At 40.1% G+C, this 21,093-nt stretch overlaps 2 protein-coding genes across 4 annotated transcripts in view; one reads left to right on the top strand and one right to left on the bottom strand.

The window, feature by feature from the left end:
* The window catches only part of EPHA3 (EPH receptor A3), a 228,443-nt gene that overhangs the window by 111,368 nt on the left and 95,982 nt on the right, over positions 1-21,093 (top strand). The window lies entirely within an intron of this gene.
* Positions 11,419-19,013, bottom strand: LOC133626203 (uncharacterized). Its single transcript, XM_062003325.1, is given in 4 exon segments — positions 11,419-12,854; positions 12,856-14,271; positions 14,273-16,762; positions 16,764-19,013. Coding segments are annotated over 4 exon segments (5,142 nt in total). The 5' UTR covers positions 17,274-19,013; the 3' UTR covers positions 11,419-12,128.

Here is a 21,093-nt window from a genome sequence, read left to right as displayed (position 1 = left end):
CATGGAATGGAAGGTTTAACATTGAAATGATCTTTTAAGAAAGTGGATAGAAAAAATCAGGAGTGAGTTCTTGAGCTGCAGGGAAGTTTCAGGTATTTGAGTGATGTATGTTAAAAAAACAAAACAAACAAAAACAACTCAAATTTGTTTCATGTACAAAGATACAGAATTGAGCATTTTAACTATGAGCAGACACACTGTATATTGTATAAATGTAAAAGTGTATCCATTGCTTTCGCATAAAAGACAGATTGAGCTGTTTAGAGTGGCATTCAGCCCACAGCTGAGAAGACAAGCATTTGTCTGAGTGGTTATAATCCCTTATAGTAAGGTTCTGATTAGTTGATGAAATCAGAATATGAGCCAACAATTTGTTAAAGTGTTTGCATTAATATACTTGTCAGGATAATAGCACTAAGACTGTGATTGCATCTGAGATAGTGTTAATGTTTTTAGCAAATAGTTGCATTTAAAATTATCACCTTATCTTGATTCTGCTTAAATTATAGAAGCATTTCCAAATACCTTTTAGATTTTCAAACAGAACTTTGGACTGTCTTTCAGTAATGAGTTGTCAATTTTTACAATTTCTTACCACTTCACATTTCAATAAAAAAGAGATTACTTTTAGTTTTTCTTCATTTGACAACAAAAGTTCAGTTCTGTTTATCTTAATTTACAACTATGTAAGACTAGAAGTTGAATACATTTTGTTCATCTACATTTAATACTAATGTCCAGTAACAACATGATAGAAGACAAGAGTTTTTAAACAGTAAAAGGTTTAAATTGATCCATTTTGAATAAAGCCTAAATTTGTGGGATTAACACAACTAGGTCTGTGTTGTACCTGGTAAAGACCCTCTAGGGAATAAAAATGGCAGAGAGAGGGAAAAATTACATTAATCTAGAATAGCACTTAAGTATAGGCCTCTCCATAGGACATAGATACGTGCTTAAATTAAAGTATACTTTAAAATCAGAGCTATAGAGATCAGGAACTCCTGGAGTACATACAATAAAGACTGAAAAATAATGAGACAACAAAGTCGGGCAAGGAAGGGGAACAGAATTCAGAACTTTTCCTAAAGTATTAATAGTACCTGGTATAGAAAAAAACAACTGGTCACGCCAGTTCATATTTTCGAAGCTTTGATCTAACTTCAGGACATGACATTTCTGATTGTCTTTTTCTAATGGCAAAGTGACTTATCACTGAAAAATAGTTTAGAGTTTAGGAGGTTACAGACCTGAATTTTTGTAAAGCTAAACACAAATTGGAGAAATTTACAGCATCTTGACTTTCATTAGATAAAATCAGTTGATATCCAAACAGTGCTATTTCAGCTCAACTCATAAAGATTTTAATCTTTAAGAAAATAGTGGAAACATCTTATTTTACTAGGTAGCTGGTCATGCACTGCGCAAAACAGAAAAAGATTCACAGATTATGTTTATCTTTGCCTTTAGAAGAGTCACAATGGGTTTGTACTTTTTTACAATCTGTCTTTGGAATAGCACCTTTATTATTCCCCTGAAACCTTTTACAATTGACTTTGTTAGCTTTGCTGCTGAATGGAGATTATCAGGAAGACAGATATGTGATAGCTTCTCTTGGTCACTTTTCCCTTTTTAAAGATTTATTTCTTATCTCAAGAACAGTGGAGCATGGTTCAAGGCATATTGCTTGATTTTATTCCAGTGCTCTGTTGGTTCCCTATCCGTATCCAAGTATGGCCTGTCTCTTGAATAAAGGCAGCAGCAATCATGTGGTTAGCTCTGTAGGTGGCTTCAGGTTGAAGAAGCTGTTTCTTTTCAGGTAGGAAATCAACCTGTCAGATTGAGTTATGGAAACATGATTAGTTTACCGAGTTCATGAAATGAAAACTTTTGCAACTTGGAGTTCCCATTGCTCACTGTGTTTGCTACAGTGAAACAATCCAGTTTTTTATTCACTGAGTAGAATACCATGTGTAGAACCAGCAGGAGGACATTCCAGATTCCCCGTCGATTTCCTCTACCAGGAGGTTGTTTTGTGATCTAGTTGATATCACGTATAGTATTTGTATTGTCTATTTTCTTTTGTCTTGCTCTCTTGCCATTATGTATATGCACAAACTCTAGTGTTTAGATAAAACATGGAAGACCAGCATGTATCTTGATCACTCTATTACAGTTGCCCTTAAAATATTTTGCTCAGTAGAGAAAATGTGTCTTGATACCCACATTGATGTGGGACATTTGCTGTCCAAAAGGGTTGTGTTTTCACAAGAAATCTTTAATACATGATATGGTGAATGATTTGATGAAGAATGATCTCTCTAGATCCAGATGTTGCTGTCCTTCGCTCCTCAGGTTAGACATAGTGATAAATTTCACTTACTGTCAACAAGGAACTGAAATGTGGTACCTGTTTATTTTTGTCATAGGTTCACTGCTATTTGCTGCCTTCATTCATGCACTAATCCTTCTTCAGTGAATGAGACTACTTGGGGATAGAAAGGGCTGCAGGAATTGACATCCACCTACCATGGTGTAGCCTTTGTGGGGCTCTGTAATGGTGAGAATGTGATCTGGGAAGTCATTCTTATCAGAAGTGCTGTCACATGTAGTTTTCATGTTTTCCAGTTTGTTATCAGCAGTATTACTGAAAATAAAATCAAATAAACTGAAACTATTTGTTCAGGCATTCAGGGGCAATTTCTGGCATCAACATTGATTAGGAGTGCATTGCCTTCCTTCCATTTTGTGCCTCCATCCCTTAAGAGGCTTTTTGAAGAGGGGCAGGATGCTTTCCTTCATTATTTATTTATACATTTGTAAGCAGAAAGAGATACCTTCTTCCTAATGAAGTGTATCATGTTCTGTTAAGCAAAAAGCAGCTGTTTCTGACTTAAAAGCAAAGTGTTATAAGTCAGGTATAGATTCTTCTCTGAACAGTAAGCAATATGCTTAAAAGGTTATCCAGTCCAGGCTAATACAATAGCTGCACTCTGCTTGTCTATCGGGAAGAAGATGGAAAAGGTCAGTGAAGTGCAATTGCAGTGCTGTAATATTTACAGGTAGAGTACCAGATAAGACATAATTTCTAAAAGAAACATTGTAATCTATCTGTCATTAATCAGTTTTATTCTTTCCTTTTAAGCAGCTGTCTAAAGATAATTGGTTAAGGGCTTAAAGATTTGTTTAATAAATGCCCATAGTAAGTAGAGCTGAAAATTTGGAGAAATGGCTCAATTTGTGCAGTATTTAGTGGTGTGTCAGCCAATTGTATGCATAGGATTTTGACTAATAGATCACAAGTGACATCTCACTTTCTTAAATAAGGGCATTTAACTTCAATGATGTCCTATAAAAATGCATAGTTGATACAACATCTACAGTATGCCTAAGTTATATGTGCATTGTGCTGTACCCTGTCCTCATTCATTTAAAACTAGGTAAGGTGCTAACACATGACAAATGACACTCCTCATGGTCTCTATATTCATCTCCATCATAATTATATACAAGACTGAAAATTATCCTCTTTTCAATCTATTTTAGAATGTTTTAAAAGGAAAATATACTGTCTGAACATAATAAACATATCTAATCTCTTTCAAATCAACACAAGTGCTGTTTCTTGATGATAACAATGCAAATTACCTCTTGCTTACTTTATATTTTCTTTTCCAGTTTTACATTTGAGAATTACAAATTAATAACCACAGTTTTTCTTGGATTCTCTGAAGAAAACTTTTTCCCTTCCTCAGTATATATTATGTGGAGTTAATAAACTCCTCAAAATAGTAAGAAAAGAACTACAAACCTAGATGTCTGGACCTATTGTGATCTGTTCTTTGGGAAGTACAGAACAAACTAAAAAAATCCAAAGGGTACCCATGTTCTTTAAGTGCATGGAGTGGCATTACAAATGCATCACTTTTACTCATGTTCTTCATTATTCAGTCTCTGAAAAACCTTCTGGAATTCTTTTAGTACAGCATTTTATTTCATAAAAGTCTCAGTAAGCTGTTCCTCAGAAATTGAGAAAAATGAGTCTAGAAAGCTGAGATCTTTTTACATAGACTAAAGGTAAGCATTACATTAGACAGCCTGTCTGCATCCTCATGACAGTGGTGTAGGGAGAGCTTCTCAGATTTAATGCTAGATCAATATGAAGGCTGCCAGACTCCGGTGAAGCAAACCAGGGGACGCATTGTCGTCTTGTCTATGCTGCCTGTTGTACAATCAAAGCACTTCAGCGGTGACAAGTGATGTTTCTATTCATATTGATCTCAGCTGAGTGAACTGTCCTGGAGGGAATGACTGTTTCTCAGAGTGTCAGATATCCTGTGATTGTGTTTCAGACATATTATGAGCCCCAACAGTACAGCTGTTAGAAATGGCTACCTACCTCTGTGTGGTTGCATGTTTGTCATGCACATGTGCTATGAAAGTGGTAGAGGGCTTACTGTATGTTTTTTATCCAGTTGGTCAACAACTTAAAAGAGAAACCAGGTAAAATTATGGGGCAACTGGATATAAGCAACAGGTGTAAGTGCAGTCTTGGTGAGCTAGGCCCCTTGGTTCTTCCAGGTTCCACATGCAGCCAACAGAGCCAAATTTTGACAAGTTTAAAGGTTCAGCCCCAAAAGCAACAGATGCAAATTGAAGATAAAAAATAAAGATGGGAAGTGGTCTAGATGTGTCGGTTTTGGAAGTAGTAGGCTGGTTTATATCAGCAGATCATTTCATCAGACACTATTTTTTCAGCAAAGATCTTCTGATCTATCATGGTCTTCTAGGCTGGTTAGTGAACTCCTTCAGATTTTAAGTAGGTAAGTGATTATACCTCCTCTAGAACTTCTCCCAGCAAGAGGACACACAGCTGGAGATCAATCTCCAAAAATCATCTGGCTTCGCCATTACAAGAATTTAGGCATCATTTTGAGGCTGTTTTCCAGGATGGGATGGCAAACCAAACTAAACATTGCTTCAGATAATATTTATCTTTCTCAAACAAAAATTGAATTAAAACAACTTGAGTTCAAGTTGAGGCTAATCAGCAGCTGAAGAAAAAACTTACTGGAACAGTATTTTCAGCACTCTAACATAGCTGATCGTACGGGATTTAGAGCTACAGCTCAAGATGAAGGCAGCTAGGCACTTAAACTCACTGCATTGACTTTGAAGTTTTGCCAGTGAGGAATGAGTTTGTAACTCAAAGAACAGAAGAAATTTGTAATTGAATATTTCCCTGTTTTCTTAATATATTTTTTTGTTTAAATTACTACCTGCAATTTTGATGTTCTAGTGTTTTGACAATGAAAAGTATTGAATGTTGTGATGTGCTGGTAAGCAAGACAGAAAGATTCACTCTTTTGTTTTTGTGCTTGGTGACAGCCATGAAGAACAGAGTCCTACATTTTTTTTAATGTTTTAGGTATTACTCTATAGACAATATCAGTGGTTTTTTTTTTTCCCCCTCTTCTGGTGGACTTCAAATGGAGGTTAGATGGAAAACAAAGGTGATGATTTTTACCAGTGTTCATGAGCATTGTTATCTTAAGTGTTGATAGCAGCATGGAAACTCATACTCAAGACTGAGAAATTTGCCAAACATTTCTGTGGTGGTGTTGGCCCACTGGGACAACAATAAGTAATCTGAAAATATCAGATCTGTTGTTCTGCTCAGTCATATGGTGCCAAAATCACTGGGATTTTCATTGACTGTATAAAGGAAAATTAAAGGGTTAAAAAAAAAAAAGCATTCTTAACCTATAGAGATCTAGGTGGGACTGTCATATTCACATGCCATGCCATTCACATTGTTAACTCCAGGAAGAAGAGAATTAAGAGGATGACATTGGCAGTATTTTATACTGCTTTGCATGCATTTTGCATGGATTTCAATTGCCATATATCCTACAGCACAAGAAATCCAGCTGAGATACTAGCAGCACTAGGCAGAAATGATCCTGCAGCATACAGTTTTGGAAAGTGATATATAGTAAACTGATAGTCATATGTTGTGTAAGTTTTACAATAGCTGAAATGGATTTTGATTGACACAATTTCTTCTTCACTCCTTATCATTGGAATTGCATGTGAGAACTGTTGAATTTTGAAGCATATGGGGACATCTGTCACAGTAAATCTATTTTTGAACAAAGCCTCTGTGCCAAAACTATACAAAATTCTGTCAAAGTGTATTTCTTATAAGTTAAATGGTCTGTACCATTAATAATGACTATTCTGATGGGTGGCAGTAGTATATGTTGCCTCTAGGACACACATATTAAAGCCTTCTTTTGTTCTTTTTTTCATTCAATCTTCCAAGGTCAGTATGTTACAGTTCTAGTCAGAATGAAGAGACATTCATTTATGTATGTATATACTGATTTTATGCAAGCACTTTTTTCTTCTGGGGACTTGTATTAAATCCATGTACTGTTGGGCTGTTTCCTATTTGCAGCAAGCTAATTTTTTTAAGATATTTTAACATCTGAAGCTAGGCTGTTGGCAGTGGTTTGTCTAGCTTACTTAGAGTGCCTCCAGAAACCCAGTTTTAGCTCTAACACATAGAAGTGGTAAAAAGGAGAAGGCGGTGAAAAGCGAAGTTGCAGCTGGTAAGTGGGAATAGAGGCTTCTTGGCTTCCTTGCTCCATCTATGATTAACTGCAAACTTTAGACATATTATTCATCTGTGCAGTGCCTCAGCTACTATAGATACATAGTGAAACCAATATCTCCTCATATAAATGTCTCTAAGACATGTAGATCAAAAGTGACAGAAAATGCAATATCGTTTGCACTCTTCCTGTTTCCTTATCTGTGGCCATGTTACAGGTTTTAAAGCCTCATCCCAGCCCCAGGGTACTTCCCATCCAAGCAGTCCTGGGCTACTTTGATGAGTTTATTGTCTTTGATGTAAAAGTATTTACCATGGGTTCATTCTTCTCAACTGACAAATGACTAAAAATACTGCTTCTTCACTGATGTTCTGTAATGCCAAATCATTCTGTTTCTGACCTTCCTTTAAATTTATTTGTCTTAAAATATATATCGAGACAGTTCCAGAAATCACCCTGTCAACAGATTTGAGACAGGCATGTAGCCTTTACAAAATGTTCTATATGGCATAAACTCACTGGTGGTTTAGGGGGAGTGATGGAGATAACATCCAAATGGAGATGCCCAGGACCATAGCTGTGAATGTGAAAAACTTGTCTCCTGGTTGTTGCTGCAGTACAGTGTGTCTGAATGTATTACATTTCATAAATGTTTTTTATTTATGCTAATAAGATGATATTTAGACATGAGGTTTATACACATATACTGGTTTTATCCCTCTTAAATAAGTAGCAGAGCAGGATTATGACACTTACTTTTTCTGATTTTTATTTCAACATGACATATCTATTCCAAAATTATACATGGAATCCAGCACTCCTGTGAGTTATTTATTTGAAGTATATTTAGTTCTTATTTCCAAATTTATTTCTTAATTATATTATATAATAAAGTATGTACATAATATGTAGTAACACTGCAGGCTTGGGGCACAGTGATGGGAAAGCTGTGCTATGGAAAAGGACCTGAGGGTGTTAATGAACAGCAGTTGAATATAAGCCAACAGTGTGCTCAGGTGGCCAAGAAGGCCAATGGCATCCTGGTTTGTACCAGAAATAGCGTGACCAGCAGAGACAATGAAGTGCTTGTTGCCCTGCACTCAGCACTGGTGAGGCCGCACCTCGAATACTATGTCCAGGTCTGGACCTCTCACTACAAGAAAGACAATGAGGTGCTGGAGTGTGTCCAGAGATGGGCAATGTAGCTGGTGAAGAAGTCTAATGAGAAGTCATCAGTTTCAGTATGACTTTCTTGGGAGTTTTTTTACTTTTCAAAAAAGAGACTGATTACACTATCTTATGTTGCCTTGCATCAGAGTTGTTCTGCCTTAAATGAAATTTAGTGACTGAATACAGCATGAAAACTCAGGATAAAGGAGTCAGAGGAAACAGAATGGCTGGCTTGTATGTGCCAAGTTTAGTATTATTTTTGTGTTCTATTTTGTAGACTGCCAACCAAAAAGAAAGTTTCTTGTTCCCAATTCTACCAGTAGACATGTTTTTACATATGTTGTTCTCAAGATAAAAACTTGGAAGATGGCTAACATGTATATGAGAGGACTATGTTTTTGACAAGAGATGAACCGTAGTTTAGCGTGCGTGAATTTCTGAGTACTCAATGTAGCTCCTTTTTACATATGCATTCCAGTACCTTCTCCAATGATGTTAAACAGTCATTAATGGTTTGAATTTGAAAAAGGATTTTATATAAATGCTATTAAAATATTTTTAACTTATAACTGTATCTGTAAACAAGAACATCTAAAAGTAGTTGGAAAATTGTAATCTCTTGTTCTTGGACAACATCTTTTCTCTGCTTTCAGTAAGTAGTCATCCAGGTAAAATACTTCAAAAGAGTGAGGAGGTTACCTTTAAAGTCATTTTGGAGTTGGGTTTGGTGTTTGCAGGTTTAGTTGTTTTTTTCTTCATTTATTTTTTATCAAGTCATAGTTTTAGTTGTGTAATGGCTGGACGTCAGAAATTGTAAGTAATAGTTGAATTGAACAATAATAGTTTTTAATTAATTGTAAAATCCCGATGTAGCTGATTTTCAGTATGTATTCTAGAACCTTCCTAATTTGGGTCCCAAGTTATCTTGGAGGAGTTGAAAAGAATAAGCATAGAAGGAAGTTGTTTTTACTATTATTTAATTGTAAACTTTTTAGGGCTTTTCTTGACTGGTGAGAAAGTTGTGTTAACATCTCTGTGGCATTTTTAAATGCTAAATTTAAATATTAGTTTCTGACATCTTTCTTCCATCCTTTGTATGTTATGTAGTTGAGATTAGGAATTTTTCTGTACATGGAAGAGGAAAATCTTTATTGTTTTATTTCTCTTAAGTAATTTGTGGAAGATTCTGATGTGAACTGTGCCACGGGTGACTGTTTTGGGGAAAAGTAGTTATTTTTTGTTATGACTGTCTAGATGATTGAGGTAATAATGGCTTTATTATAGCTTTAAAAATTTATTCTTTAATTTTTCCTTTTAAAGGTGAGAAATAATAGACTCATGGATAAAAATTTTTGTGGTTTATGTGGCCGAGTTTCTTGCTCTCTTGGATGCTTTTGAGAGCTGAATCCCCAATGTCTGTTTCTCAGTTCCTTGTCTGTTGTACCTAGGTCTTCCATCTGATGGATAGCAATGTCTTCGACGTTAATTGTGGTGTGAATGAGTTCCATGTAATGTAATGTATAATGAGGAGTTGTTTTCTCTATTTTTGCTTTTTCTTTAGATGTGTGGGCATATTCTTAGCACAAGTGCAGTTGTATGAAATGTAAACGTGCCAGTTGTCCTGGTACTAGCTGCCTTACATATCTTCTTAAAATGTCTGGGATTCTGGAAATAGCTATGACTGTGCAGGTATTACGTGCATTTTCAGATGCTAAAATGTTTAAGTATTTTGTTTCACAGGTGAGAATTCATTCTTTTAACTTAGAATTGAGAAGAATTATAGATTCCTTTGTACAATATGCCAGAAACCATCTTTATTGTTTACAGCAAGTTTGGTGTGACTCTATTAGTCAATAGAGGTTAAAAGATGCTATCTGTAGTAGTAACTGTAATGGTTTTGTATGCCTTATCTCAGTATCTTGAATTGACAGCTTTGATACTTTAGGTCTGATATGAGTAGCCAAGCAGTTTGCTTTTTCCTAAACCTGATCAATACTAGTAGATGGTGTTATATCACAGGTTAGGGAATGACCTCTCTGATGAAGTAATTAAGGTATGGGCTCAGTTTTAACAAGCTGGTAATTATGTGGAACAGAGAGGATGTCTCACTGAGTGGAGGGCTAGAACAGTGTGCTGAAGAGAGATTTGATGGAACCACACAGGATTCATGCCCAAACTCTAGCATTGTGGCATCTAAAAACCACATCCTTCTCAAGACTTTGGCTGTGCCCAAAGTTTGCTCTGGAATCAGGGTGGGATAAGCCAGAATCTTTTCCTTTGCTCCTTAAGCTAGGAAATTGCAGAGAATCTCTGCCCTTGAAGGGGCAAAGAATCCAATGTTTGTGTAGTTTTGCATATTCCCAACCTTCTGAAGGAGATAATCTGTAAAAGATGATCAGAAGTCCCAGTTTCTAACTTACAGTGATAAAATGTGTTTTAAACCGCCTCTAACTAGAAAATTGATTGTAACTGCTACAGTGTGCTTGTTTTTGGATCTGCTCACATGAATGCCAAGAGGCTTACAGAAAATCGGTATTTAGTAGCAAACTGTAGGACATTATTTCAGTCTTGTGATATTAAAGCATTGTTCAATTACAGATGTAGGTCTTTGCCACTGGAATTGCATTAAGTGCAAGATTTTGTCTCTTGTTTCCTTGTAAAATAAATGTTACTAGTGCAAACATTAATATAGTGATGCTTATCTTATAGGGACCACTGTGTTTGTCTGCATACAAGTGCTTCTGTACAGCAGACTTCTCTACATCCATTTAAGATAGTCTATGAATAGGACTGTAAATGTACAACACCATAGTATTTCATTTATTAAAGCAGAATATTTGTTAAATATTTAACCTACTCAGAAATTGTATTTGGCATCCATTTAGGCAGATGCTTAGAATGAAAAGCATGTTATGAATGAGATGCCTCTCACTATGTGACTGACTCTGAAAAATATGTCAGTTATTAATGGAAAAAAAATGCTATTGTTTTATAAATCTGACACAGTTAGGGTGGTATCTTGATGTAGAGAATGTACATGTCAATGTGTATGCACTGGTAATGAGAGACCTGAGGGGAGAAAAAACAAGAAAAAAGTCAGACTTTTGTGGAGATCTTTTTCTTAATTTCCTTTCACCATCAAAGCTTTTTTCTTTCCCCTCAGCATCAAAGGCTGAATGAAGTCTTACTACACTGTGTGATTTGTTGAATTGACGGCCTCACTGCTGTAAAGACTACAGCAGCAGCAGTGCAGTGCATTTTATCTTCTCACTAGACTACCTCAATATAAACTGGATGTCTTTGGGTTACAGCTTATTGGGATTCCCTTTGAGTGGTCTAATTGGGTTAAAAATGTATTTTAACAGCTGACAATTAGAACATTCATGCGTTTTTCCATGATGTTGTCATTGCATATCTTTTCCAGAGTGGACAATACTGGTTAAAAAATGAGATTCCAAAAAATGTTTCACCATGGAGTAAGTTATTTTTAAAGCAATCTCTGTGCAGTCTCCTGGGGTAGGGAAGGCTGTTTATCCGGTCTCTGTGGACATAAAAAGCACCCTACACCTGAAAGGCGAAGCTTTCCTCTACCCAGGCAGACGCGCACCTCAGAGGAAAACGAGGAGCCGACTTGATGCAAACGCACGAGGTGAGGTTTATTTCGGAGCTCCGGGTCGTCTCGTAACTCACGCAGGAGTCAGAGGAGGCGACCCTGGTGCTCAGTAGGAAAGGGTTTTTATAGGGTTTACACGCCACACAACAGATATAGGGTTCGAACAATAGTTACAAGCTCTTGACCCTCGGTCTGGCCTCTCCTGATAACCACAGGCCGCAGCCTTTTTTTTTTTTTTTTTTTTTTTTTTTTAGGAAATGTCTTTAACTTCTGCTTCTTGGAAATGAAGCGGTCTCAATGAGACTGCACTTTCGCTGAGGCGGTTGTTGTTCTCATAGTGTGCAGGCCGTACTCCATTTTGTTTGTTTGTTTGTTTCGCCTCTTCTCATTCCCCTCTTTTTCTTTTGTACATTTCTAATCTTAGAATTTCTGGAGAGGCCAGGCCAGTGGTCAGGACTAACACTTACTAACATTATATTTCTATTCTATGCTTATAACATTATGGATGTCATTTTGGAGTCTTCTTCCACCCCTTTAAGCACAGTCCTAAAACACACTTATAAGAAATAAAGATTACATTATTTTTATATTTTGGTAGTGGTCCCGCCGGGATTATACCCCACGGAATAGGCTCCCCAGCTGCTTGTGGTAATGGTAAACAAGCAGTGATACTGGTTGCATTTTGGGCCTTCCCGAAATCTTGGATTAGTCCCACCAACAGATTTTCCCTAGGTGTTTCGGTTTGGTTTCCGAAACACACGAAGCTTAAGAGGATTATCAGTCTTTTCCACCACCCAATCATCCTTTTGTATATCTCTAGGTGCCCTTTTTACATGCGCTGAATGTACCCACGCAGTAATCCCATCGACTTTTACAGCGGTGGGAGTTGTTAACAATACCACATACGGTCCCTTCCACCGAGGTTCGAGCGTCTCTGATCGGTGTCGTCTAATCAGAACTTTGTCTCCGACCTGGAACGAATGGGGCATCGACACCTCGCCTGGGTCGTAGAGGTTCTTCAACTGTTCCCAAACTTCTTTTCTAACTACTTCCAACGCTTTTAGGCGTGCTGCAAGAGTAAGAGAGGGCACAACAGGTTCATCAGTCCCCACTATTTCTGTCAGAGGAGGGGGACTCCCATACAAGATTTCATAAGGGGTGAGCCCCGTAGGTCCTGGGGTGTTTCGAACCCTAAACAGAGCGAGGGAGAGAAAGACTGTCCAGTCCCTCCCGCCGGTCTCCGCTACTAATTTAGTTAAAGTTTCTTTCAAGGTCCTATTCATCCTTTCTACCTGTCCTGAACTTTGAGGGTGGTATGCACAATGGAGCTTCCAGTTAATCCCCAATTGTCTGGCTACTCCCTGACTTACCTGGGCGACAAAGGCAGGTCCATTATCTGACCCGATTACCTTGGGAATACCGAACCGGGGAAAAATCTCTTCCAGGATCTTTTTTTGCCACTACTAGTGCTGTTTCGTTCCTTGTAGGGTATGCTTCGACCCATCCAGAGAAGGTATCTACAAACACTAACAAATATTTGTTACCGTACCAGGCAGGCTTTACTTCCGTAAAGTCTACTTCCCAATATGCTCCTGGTCGATCTCCTCTCAGTCTCTTTCCTTGGGTTCCTTTAGTATGTCCTGCATTTGTAAAGGCACATGCCTCGCAATTTTGTACGATACGTTCCACAGTTTTCCGTAGGTCCTGGACCTTGTAGCGTGATTTTTTTGCTAGTGTGATAAGTTTTTCAGTTCCCAAATGCGTAAGTCGGTGCATTTTATCGATGTAAGCTTTCCCTTCCTCAGCGGATAGGTTTGTTTCTTCCTTTCCTTCCACTGTCTGTTTGTCGTCAAGTTTTACGGAGAGTATCATGGCCTCTAGTGCGGCCTCTTTGGCAGTTGTGTCTGCCATTCGATTCCCTCTTGCAACCCAGTCATCTCCTTTTTGATGCCCTGGGCAATGTATGATGGCCACCTTTTTGGGGAGGTGTACGGCTTCTAGGAGATTTAAAATTTCCTCTTTGTTCTTAATTTCCTTCCCCGCTGATGTCAAGAGCCCCCTCTGTCTGTATATTGCCCCATGGACGTGAGCAGTTGCGAAGGCATATCTGCTATCGGTAAATATGTTAATCACTTTTCCTTCAGCCAGCCTCAGGGCCTGTATGAGGGCTACTAGTTCGGCTTTCTGGGCAGAGGTCCCCTCTGGCAACGAGCTAGCCCACACGACCCGTTTCCCGTCCACTACGGCTGCGCCAGCCTTACGCTTTCCTTCCAGCAGGTAGCTGCTCCCATCGGTGAACCACGAGGGGGTTCCTTCCATAGGCTGGTCAGTCAGGTCTGCGCGAATGCCCACTTCTTCGGCTAGAACCTCTTGGCATTCATGGAGAGGCTGGTCACTCTCTCTTGCTTCAGGCATCAGTGTGGCTGGGTTCAGGATGGCTGGAGGGGCAAACTTAATACGTTCAGTTAGTAACAGACTCTGATAGTAAGTCATCCTGGCATTTGTTAACCATCGGTCAGGAGGTTGCCGAATAATGCTTTCCAGGGAGTGGGCTGCAATGATTGTAATTGGTTGTCCAAAAGTAAGTTTATCAGAGTCTTTTACCAAGACTGCTGTGGCAGCCACTATTTTAAGGCAGGCAGGCCATCCACTGGCCACGGGGTCTAATTTCTTTGACAAGTATGCCACTGGCCGTTTCCAGGGTCCAAGTCTCTGTGTTAACACACCCCGGGCCACTCCCTTTCGCTCATCCACGAACAGAGTAAATGGTTTGGTGAGGTCAGGTAACGCCAGAGCAGGGGAACTTAACAGCGCCTTCTTTATGTTGGTGAAGGCCTCCTCCTGCTCTTTGCCCCATACGAATTCTCCCTTGTTTTTTTGTGAGTGGATATAGTGGTTCAGCCAAGCTAGCAAACCCAAGTATCCACAGACGACAGAACCCCGCCGTTCCCAGGAACTCACGCACCTGTCGAGAGGTTGACGGGGTGGGGATCTGCAAGATGGCCTTCTTTCGGGCTTCCGTCAGCCACCTTTTACCATCCTTTAGAGCATATCCCAGATAGGTTACCTCTTTCCGGCAGATTTGTGCCTTCTTCGCTGAGACACGGTACCCCAACCTTTCAAGTTCAACCAGTAGTCTGCGAGTTCCCATCAGGCAGTTCTCTTTGGTGGACGCCGCGAGTAGGAGGTCATCTACATATTGGAGTAAAGTTACCTGTGGGTTTTGTGCCCGGAAAGTTGCCAGGTCCTTGTGGAGGGCTTCATCAAACAAGGTAGGAGAATTCTTAAATCCTTGTGGTAATCTTGTCCACGTGAGTTGACCCACTCTCCCACTTTCAGGATCTCTCCACTCGAAAGCGAAAATTAACTGGCTCACTGGATGCAGTCGCAAGCAGAAAAATGCATCCTTTAGGTCAAGGACTGTATACCAGGTACGATCTGGGGGAAGAGAGCTTAAGAGATTATATGGGTTGGGTACCGTAGGATGTAAGGTAAGGACTCTTTTGTTGACTTCCCGCAAGTCCTGTACTGGCCGATAATCCCCAGTCCCAGGTTTCTTTACCGGCAGGAGTGGTGTGTTCCAGGGAGATTTACAAGGCACAAGAATCCCTTGTTGTACAAGCTTGTTGATGTGAGGTCGTATCCCTGCTACTGCCTCTTTTGACAATGGGTATTGTTTTACGCTTATTGGGGTGGCACTTGATTGTAGCTCGATCACTATGGGAGGGATGTTCACCGCTTCCCCCATGCCCCCAGTTTCGGCCCATGCCTTCGGATACTGCTTGAGCCATTTTTCAAGGTTATCCAGGTTCTCCTTAGGGTTTTGGTATAGTCTATATTCCTCCCCCAAGTGCAGGGACAATATGCATGTTTTTGGCTTTCCGCCTGCAAGGGCGATCTCAGGGCCAGCAGAAGTAAAGCTTATCTGAGCCTTCATTTTTGTTAACAGGTCTCGCCCGAGGAGGGGGGTAGGGCACTCGGGTATTAACAAAAAAGAATGGGATACTTGGTTAGTTCCCAAGTCAATAGTTCGATTAGTTGTCCAGGGGTATTCTTTTCGACCTGTTGCTCCAATTACCATGGTCTGTTTGTTAGTTACAGTCCCTAATGAGGTTTTCAGTACGGAATATTCTGCCCCAGTATCAATCAAAAAATTTACTGGGGTCCCCTCCACATTTAACGTTATCCTAGGCTCGGGGAGGGGTTCCGGGCCCTGACCCCATTAATCTTCATCTTCCTCCAGGGTTAGCACTCTCTTTCCCTTTTTCTTGGGGCATTCACGGGCCCAATGCCCATGTTCCTTGCAGAAGGCACATTGATCTTTTCCCAGTCTTCTGGGTCCCTTATTCCTGTCATTGTCGCCCAGGTCCCTTCCTCCTCTCGCCTGTCTTTCCCCTTGGCGTTTCCCCTCGGCCATTACTGTAGTAAGTATTCTTGTTAAATTCTTATCCTGTCTCTTTTGTCTCCGTATTTCTTCCTTCTCTCTCTCATTCTTTTCCCTCTCCCACTTTTCTTCCTCAGTTTCCCTTTTATGGAACACTTTTTCAGCCTCTTTAACAATATCTTGCAGGGTGTAATCCTGCAATCCCTCGATATGCTGCAGTTTTCGTTTTATGTCTGGTGCAGCTTGTCCAATGAAGGACATGATAACGGAGGCCCGCTGTCCCCTAGATTCGGGATCAAACGGGGTATAAATACGATAGGCCTCCATGATACGTTCTAGGAACACCGAGGGTGGTTCATTAGGCCCCTGCATAATTTCTCTCACCTTTGCCAGATTGGTAGGTTTCCTGGCTGCCCCTCTTAGTCCTGCTACCAGAGCCCGGCGGTATATGGACAGTCGTTCCCTACCTGCTGCTGTATTATAGTCCCATTGCGGTCGCGCTGCTGGGAACAACGCTTCCACTTCCATTCCTGTTCGAGGGGGTTGGCCTGGTTGGCCTTCCTGTAGGGTTTTCCGTGCCTCCGAGAAGATTCGTTCTCGCTCCTCTGTGGTGAAAAGTGTTTGAAGTAACTGCTGGCAGTCGTCCCATGTGGGCTGATGGGAGTACATCAGGGATTCGACTAGTCCTATGAGGGCAGCAGAGTTCTCAGAAAAAGAAGGGTTATTTGCTTTCCAGTTGTACAAATCGGAGGACGAAAAGGGCCAGTACTGTAATGGTTGTAACTCATCTGGCTCTGTGGGGGCTGGCCCCACCGCCCGGAGTGGTAAGGCTACAGTGGAGTCTGGTCCCTCAGGTGTTATCCCCCGTTTACTCCTGGTACCGGTATAGGGTCCTTCTTCCCAACCCCCCGGGTTATATGGCACAGGTACTCCCTCGTCTGGGGACTGGGGTCCAGTTGGGGGGGGCGGTGGGTATAGATGTGGATACAGGTGGAGTCCATTCAGGGGGTCCCTCGACCTCTGGATATACCTTGGTCTTAGGGCTTGGTTCTTTCAATTTTTCATAATCTCCCCCATTATTGGTCACCCCTTCTTCTACTCCTGTGAGAGCCAGAGTCCTGGTTGTCACAGGTACGCCCCGGCTAAAGTATGAGTAGGATGGGGCTAGGACTCTTATTTTATCATTTGGAAGAAATGGTCGGACCCAGTCCGGCGGATACATCACCAAGTCTTCCCATACTGTGATATATGGTTCTTGGTCAGGATGGCCTCCTATTGAGGAGAAAATAGACATTCGGACTGCCCGTATGGTATGGATGTCAAATGTACCTGACCGTGGCCATCCTACTTTAAAAGTTGGCCATTCACTTTCGCAATAATTTTGCCAATCCCCCTTCTTGATAATAAGAGACAGGTTTTGCCCTCGTGCTTTTACTTTTGGCCAATGTGCCAATGTTAATGACAGAGGGGTGGATCGGGACTGCCCCATGGTTATCAGTAATACAAAAAAAAAAAAAAAATTATAATAAGACACACACACACAGAAACGGTTTCTCGCTCTCCACGACTTTTACACCACGGAAGAGATCTTATCAAAATTTCAGAAGGGCGGAGACTTCGTCCCCTCATTCACTCCACAAGGACCAGCTAGGTTTCACCTATAGGCAAAGGTTGCCTATTTTCACCCGTGAGGCGTCCCTCAGGGCCGTAGCCTGTGGTGCCGGACACGTCTGTCCCCCACACGTGCTACTCAGAAACCTCTTTAAAGTCTGTCAGACCTTTACTGACCCAGCAGCTTCAGTTTCCCCGTGACCCTTACTTCCAAAACAACATAACACAACCCTGACAATTATGACTCCTATCCTTACACAGGTAGAACATAAAAAATCAATACAATTAATCAGGCACATCTAAAAATTTTTTTTTTGCACAAAGGGGTTCCTGTCCCGTACCTATCCCCGTAATGTTGAGTGTGACTCTCAGGTGAAAATCAACAAATATACTTATGGACACAGAGGCGGCACAAAAAGCATTCCCTGAACTTACAAGGGTACCGAGGTATGTTCTCACCCAATCACCCACAAAAGTAACATTCACTTGGTCTCTGATGCTTAAGATATCTATGCAACAGTGAGCTCCCAATCTCACACACTTAAAACATTTTCAGAGGTTAATGGAGAGAGAGAGAGAGAGAGAGAGAGAGTGAGAGAATGAGAATCTTATCCGTGTATCCCTAAGTGTTTTTCTTACTGAAGTTGGGGATTATGGACTGTTGGGTCACGAGGTTCAGGAAAGAATCCTTAGTCCCAGACCTGGTCAACAGTAGGCTTATTTAAGGAGACCCTGCCGTTGAGTCACGAGGTTCAGTCTGGACCCCCTTGCTTTCTAAGGCACCCTTAAAAGGGGCTTAGGTGCGGCTAGATCCAGACCTAGTCTCAGACTTGGTCAACGGTATGCAGCCTATGACATAGAGGGATGGGCACTAATTTAAATTTCGAGAGACGCAAAAGAAACAGAGATAAAGGAAACAAATAACGTTAAAAACAAAGCTCTCAGTTACACAAACCACAAACTCTTAGAGACACAAAAGAAACAGAGATAAAGGAAAGAAATAACGTTAAAAACAATATTATCCCAACAAAGCCTGCTCAGTTACACAAACCACAAACTCTTAATCTCAATCTACACAAGCTCACAAGCTCTCATGTGGCGCCACAAACATTCACACAAAAAGCTCACCTCCAAGGGGTCATCGTTTCCTGAGGTGTTCGTCGTTGATCCCGGACGAGCCCCCAAATGAAAGGCGAAGCTTTCCTCTACCCAGGCAGACGCGCACCTCAGAGGAAAACGAGGAGCCGACTTGATGCAAACGCACGAGGTGAGGTTTATTTCGGAGCTCCGGGTCGTCTCGTAACTCACGCAGGAGTCAGAGGAGGCGACCCTGGTGCTCAGTAGGAAAGGGTTTTTATAGGGTTTACACGCCACACAACAGATATAGGGTTCGAACAATAGTTACAAGCTCTTGACCCTCGGTCTGGCCTCTCCTGATAACCACAGGCCGCAGCCTTTTTTTTTTTTTTTTTTTTTTTTTTTTAGGAAATGTCTTTAACTTCTGCTTCTTGGAAATGAAGCGGTCTCAATGAGACTGCACTTTCGCTGAGGCGGTTGTTGTTCTCATAGTGTGCAGGCCGTACTCCATTTTGTTTGTTTGTTTGTTTCGCCTCTTCTCACACCCAAACACAGGGATGGTATCACATAGGTACACGAGCAGCAAAACCCAAGATGAAACCTTTGAAATGAAATTTTGATGTTTTAGAGGCCATTGCATGTATGTTTTAGATGGCTCTGCTCCAGCTGACTTTTTAGAGAGCCACACGGACTTTCTGATGTAAATACTTGATGGAAAATTAAGGCCTCAGCTGAAACATCAGAAGGCTTGTCACTACATCAGATGTGAAATATATGGTATCAAGAGGTCTGTTGTAGTTTTTACTATTGACTGTTGGTATGAACTAGGGAAAAGCTTTTAACCCCATATCTTGAACCGTTTATAAAAATATGGTGATGGTATCTGCTTACCATATTAGAACAGAACCTCTTAGAAACAGTTTTAAGGATTTTAATCAGTTTGGACCTGTGTGTGAATACTTGAAACAGGAAAGGATTTGTCTGTGCTGAACTCAGAATATAGTTTGAAGTGTCTTGTCTGTTTTGGCTACCAAATATGTTAGGGAAATAACACATTTATAGACAACAAGTTTTATATACAACAAGTTTTGTTTTTGTTTTTTTTTTGTTTGTTTTTTTAATGTGGAAGATCTCTGCTTTATTTCCAAGGAAAGCTGAATTCTCAGTTTTCATAAACTGGCCCTATAATTTTTTTAAGTGATGCATCTTGGGGGAGAGGGGTAGATTTTCTTTTCTACACTACAGTATAATTTACAACATTTCATCTGTAAACTTTGTAAAATATATTTCAGCATTTTTAAGCATATGAGTATGATCGAAGGGGTTTTGATAAAGTGATTTTGTATAAAAGGAAAATGTCTTCTCTCAAAGTTCAAATTTTGACCACATGAAGTCTGTAATGCTTTTTTGCTTTTTAAGAAATATAATGTGAAATAGAATGTAGCATACTGGCAGAAGATTTTGCTTTGGAAGTTAAACTTTTGGAAACCTGGTTGATTTTTCTGCGACCTAGGATGCTACACATTTCTGTAACTTTGCAAAGTGATAAAAAACCAAAGGAAGATATAATTTCTGCATTATCTGTGAAAATATCCCATTTATGTCATTTGACTATGGAAGCGTAATACAATGTATAAAGGTTAGTAGAGTTAAAATAAATCAAACTTTTTTTTTAAAACTTAATAGCTTAACAAGCTCCTTATGCACAAAGAAGGGTTTTTCACAGATAAACTACTTTGAATGTTAGAGAATAGTAAAGCCTTCTGGTAGGAGGACATGCTGTCTCACGGGCATCTGAAGGCCTTATTTCAAAGCTGAGAAAATGGATGAAAACAGGTGGTATGCTCAGAGATCCAGACTTGAATCAGTGACAAAGATCGACATAATTTTGTTGTTTTTGGTATTGTAGTTATTTATTTTGGAGGCAAAATGTTTAAAACAATGAGCAAATCAAAACCTTTTCTCCCACGATGTGAGTAGATATCTGTAGCAGTTTATCTCTAATGTTCAGTTATTAGCACTTCTCACTAGTATATAGTTCTGAGAATATTCATCCACACCTTTCCTGAAGGCAAAGACATTTACAAACATCTGAGTTATACAAAGAACTGGTTTCTTTAGCATTCCTGAGATGCCTGGCTTGGAGAAAAATAGTGTTCTAAATCCACAGAACCTAATTATGAATAACAGGTTGATGTATAGGCAGAGGTGCTTAAGGAAAGTTAATAAATGCACTTTTAGTCCTGCACAAAAGCCCAGATCTGGGAGAAAGGGGAGGAAACGAGAATTTTTTACAGAATATTTGAATAATGAGATCAGTACGAGATTCTACATTGGAGATACCTTTCAGGCAATTTAGGTACTTAGGTTGAAGAGTTATTATTAAACCACTAACTAAGGACCTTGAAGTGCAACGTTGCATGAGATTGTGTGCAAGGATCATTTGCTGCACTTTATAAGTCTGTCATTTACTGACAGCCAAAAGAAAGAAACTTTGTTGTGCATGGCTAAAAGTTTGGGCTGATTTATGTGACCTGGGTGCCCAGCTGGCATGATATATGAAAATATCTCTTCTCCTGATGAGCTTCTTGTTGTTTCGCAAGAGGTTTGATGTATTTTGA

This window comes from Colius striatus, chromosome 1 (assembly GCF_028858725.1).
Source record: "Colius striatus isolate bColStr4 chromosome 1, bColStr4.1.hap1, whole genome shotgun sequence".
Taxonomy (NCBI): Eukaryota; Metazoa; Chordata; class Aves; order Coliiformes; family Coliidae; genus Colius; species Colius striatus.
Note: the sequence above shows the minus strand (reverse complement) of the source record. Positions and strands in the feature narration are given on the sequence as shown.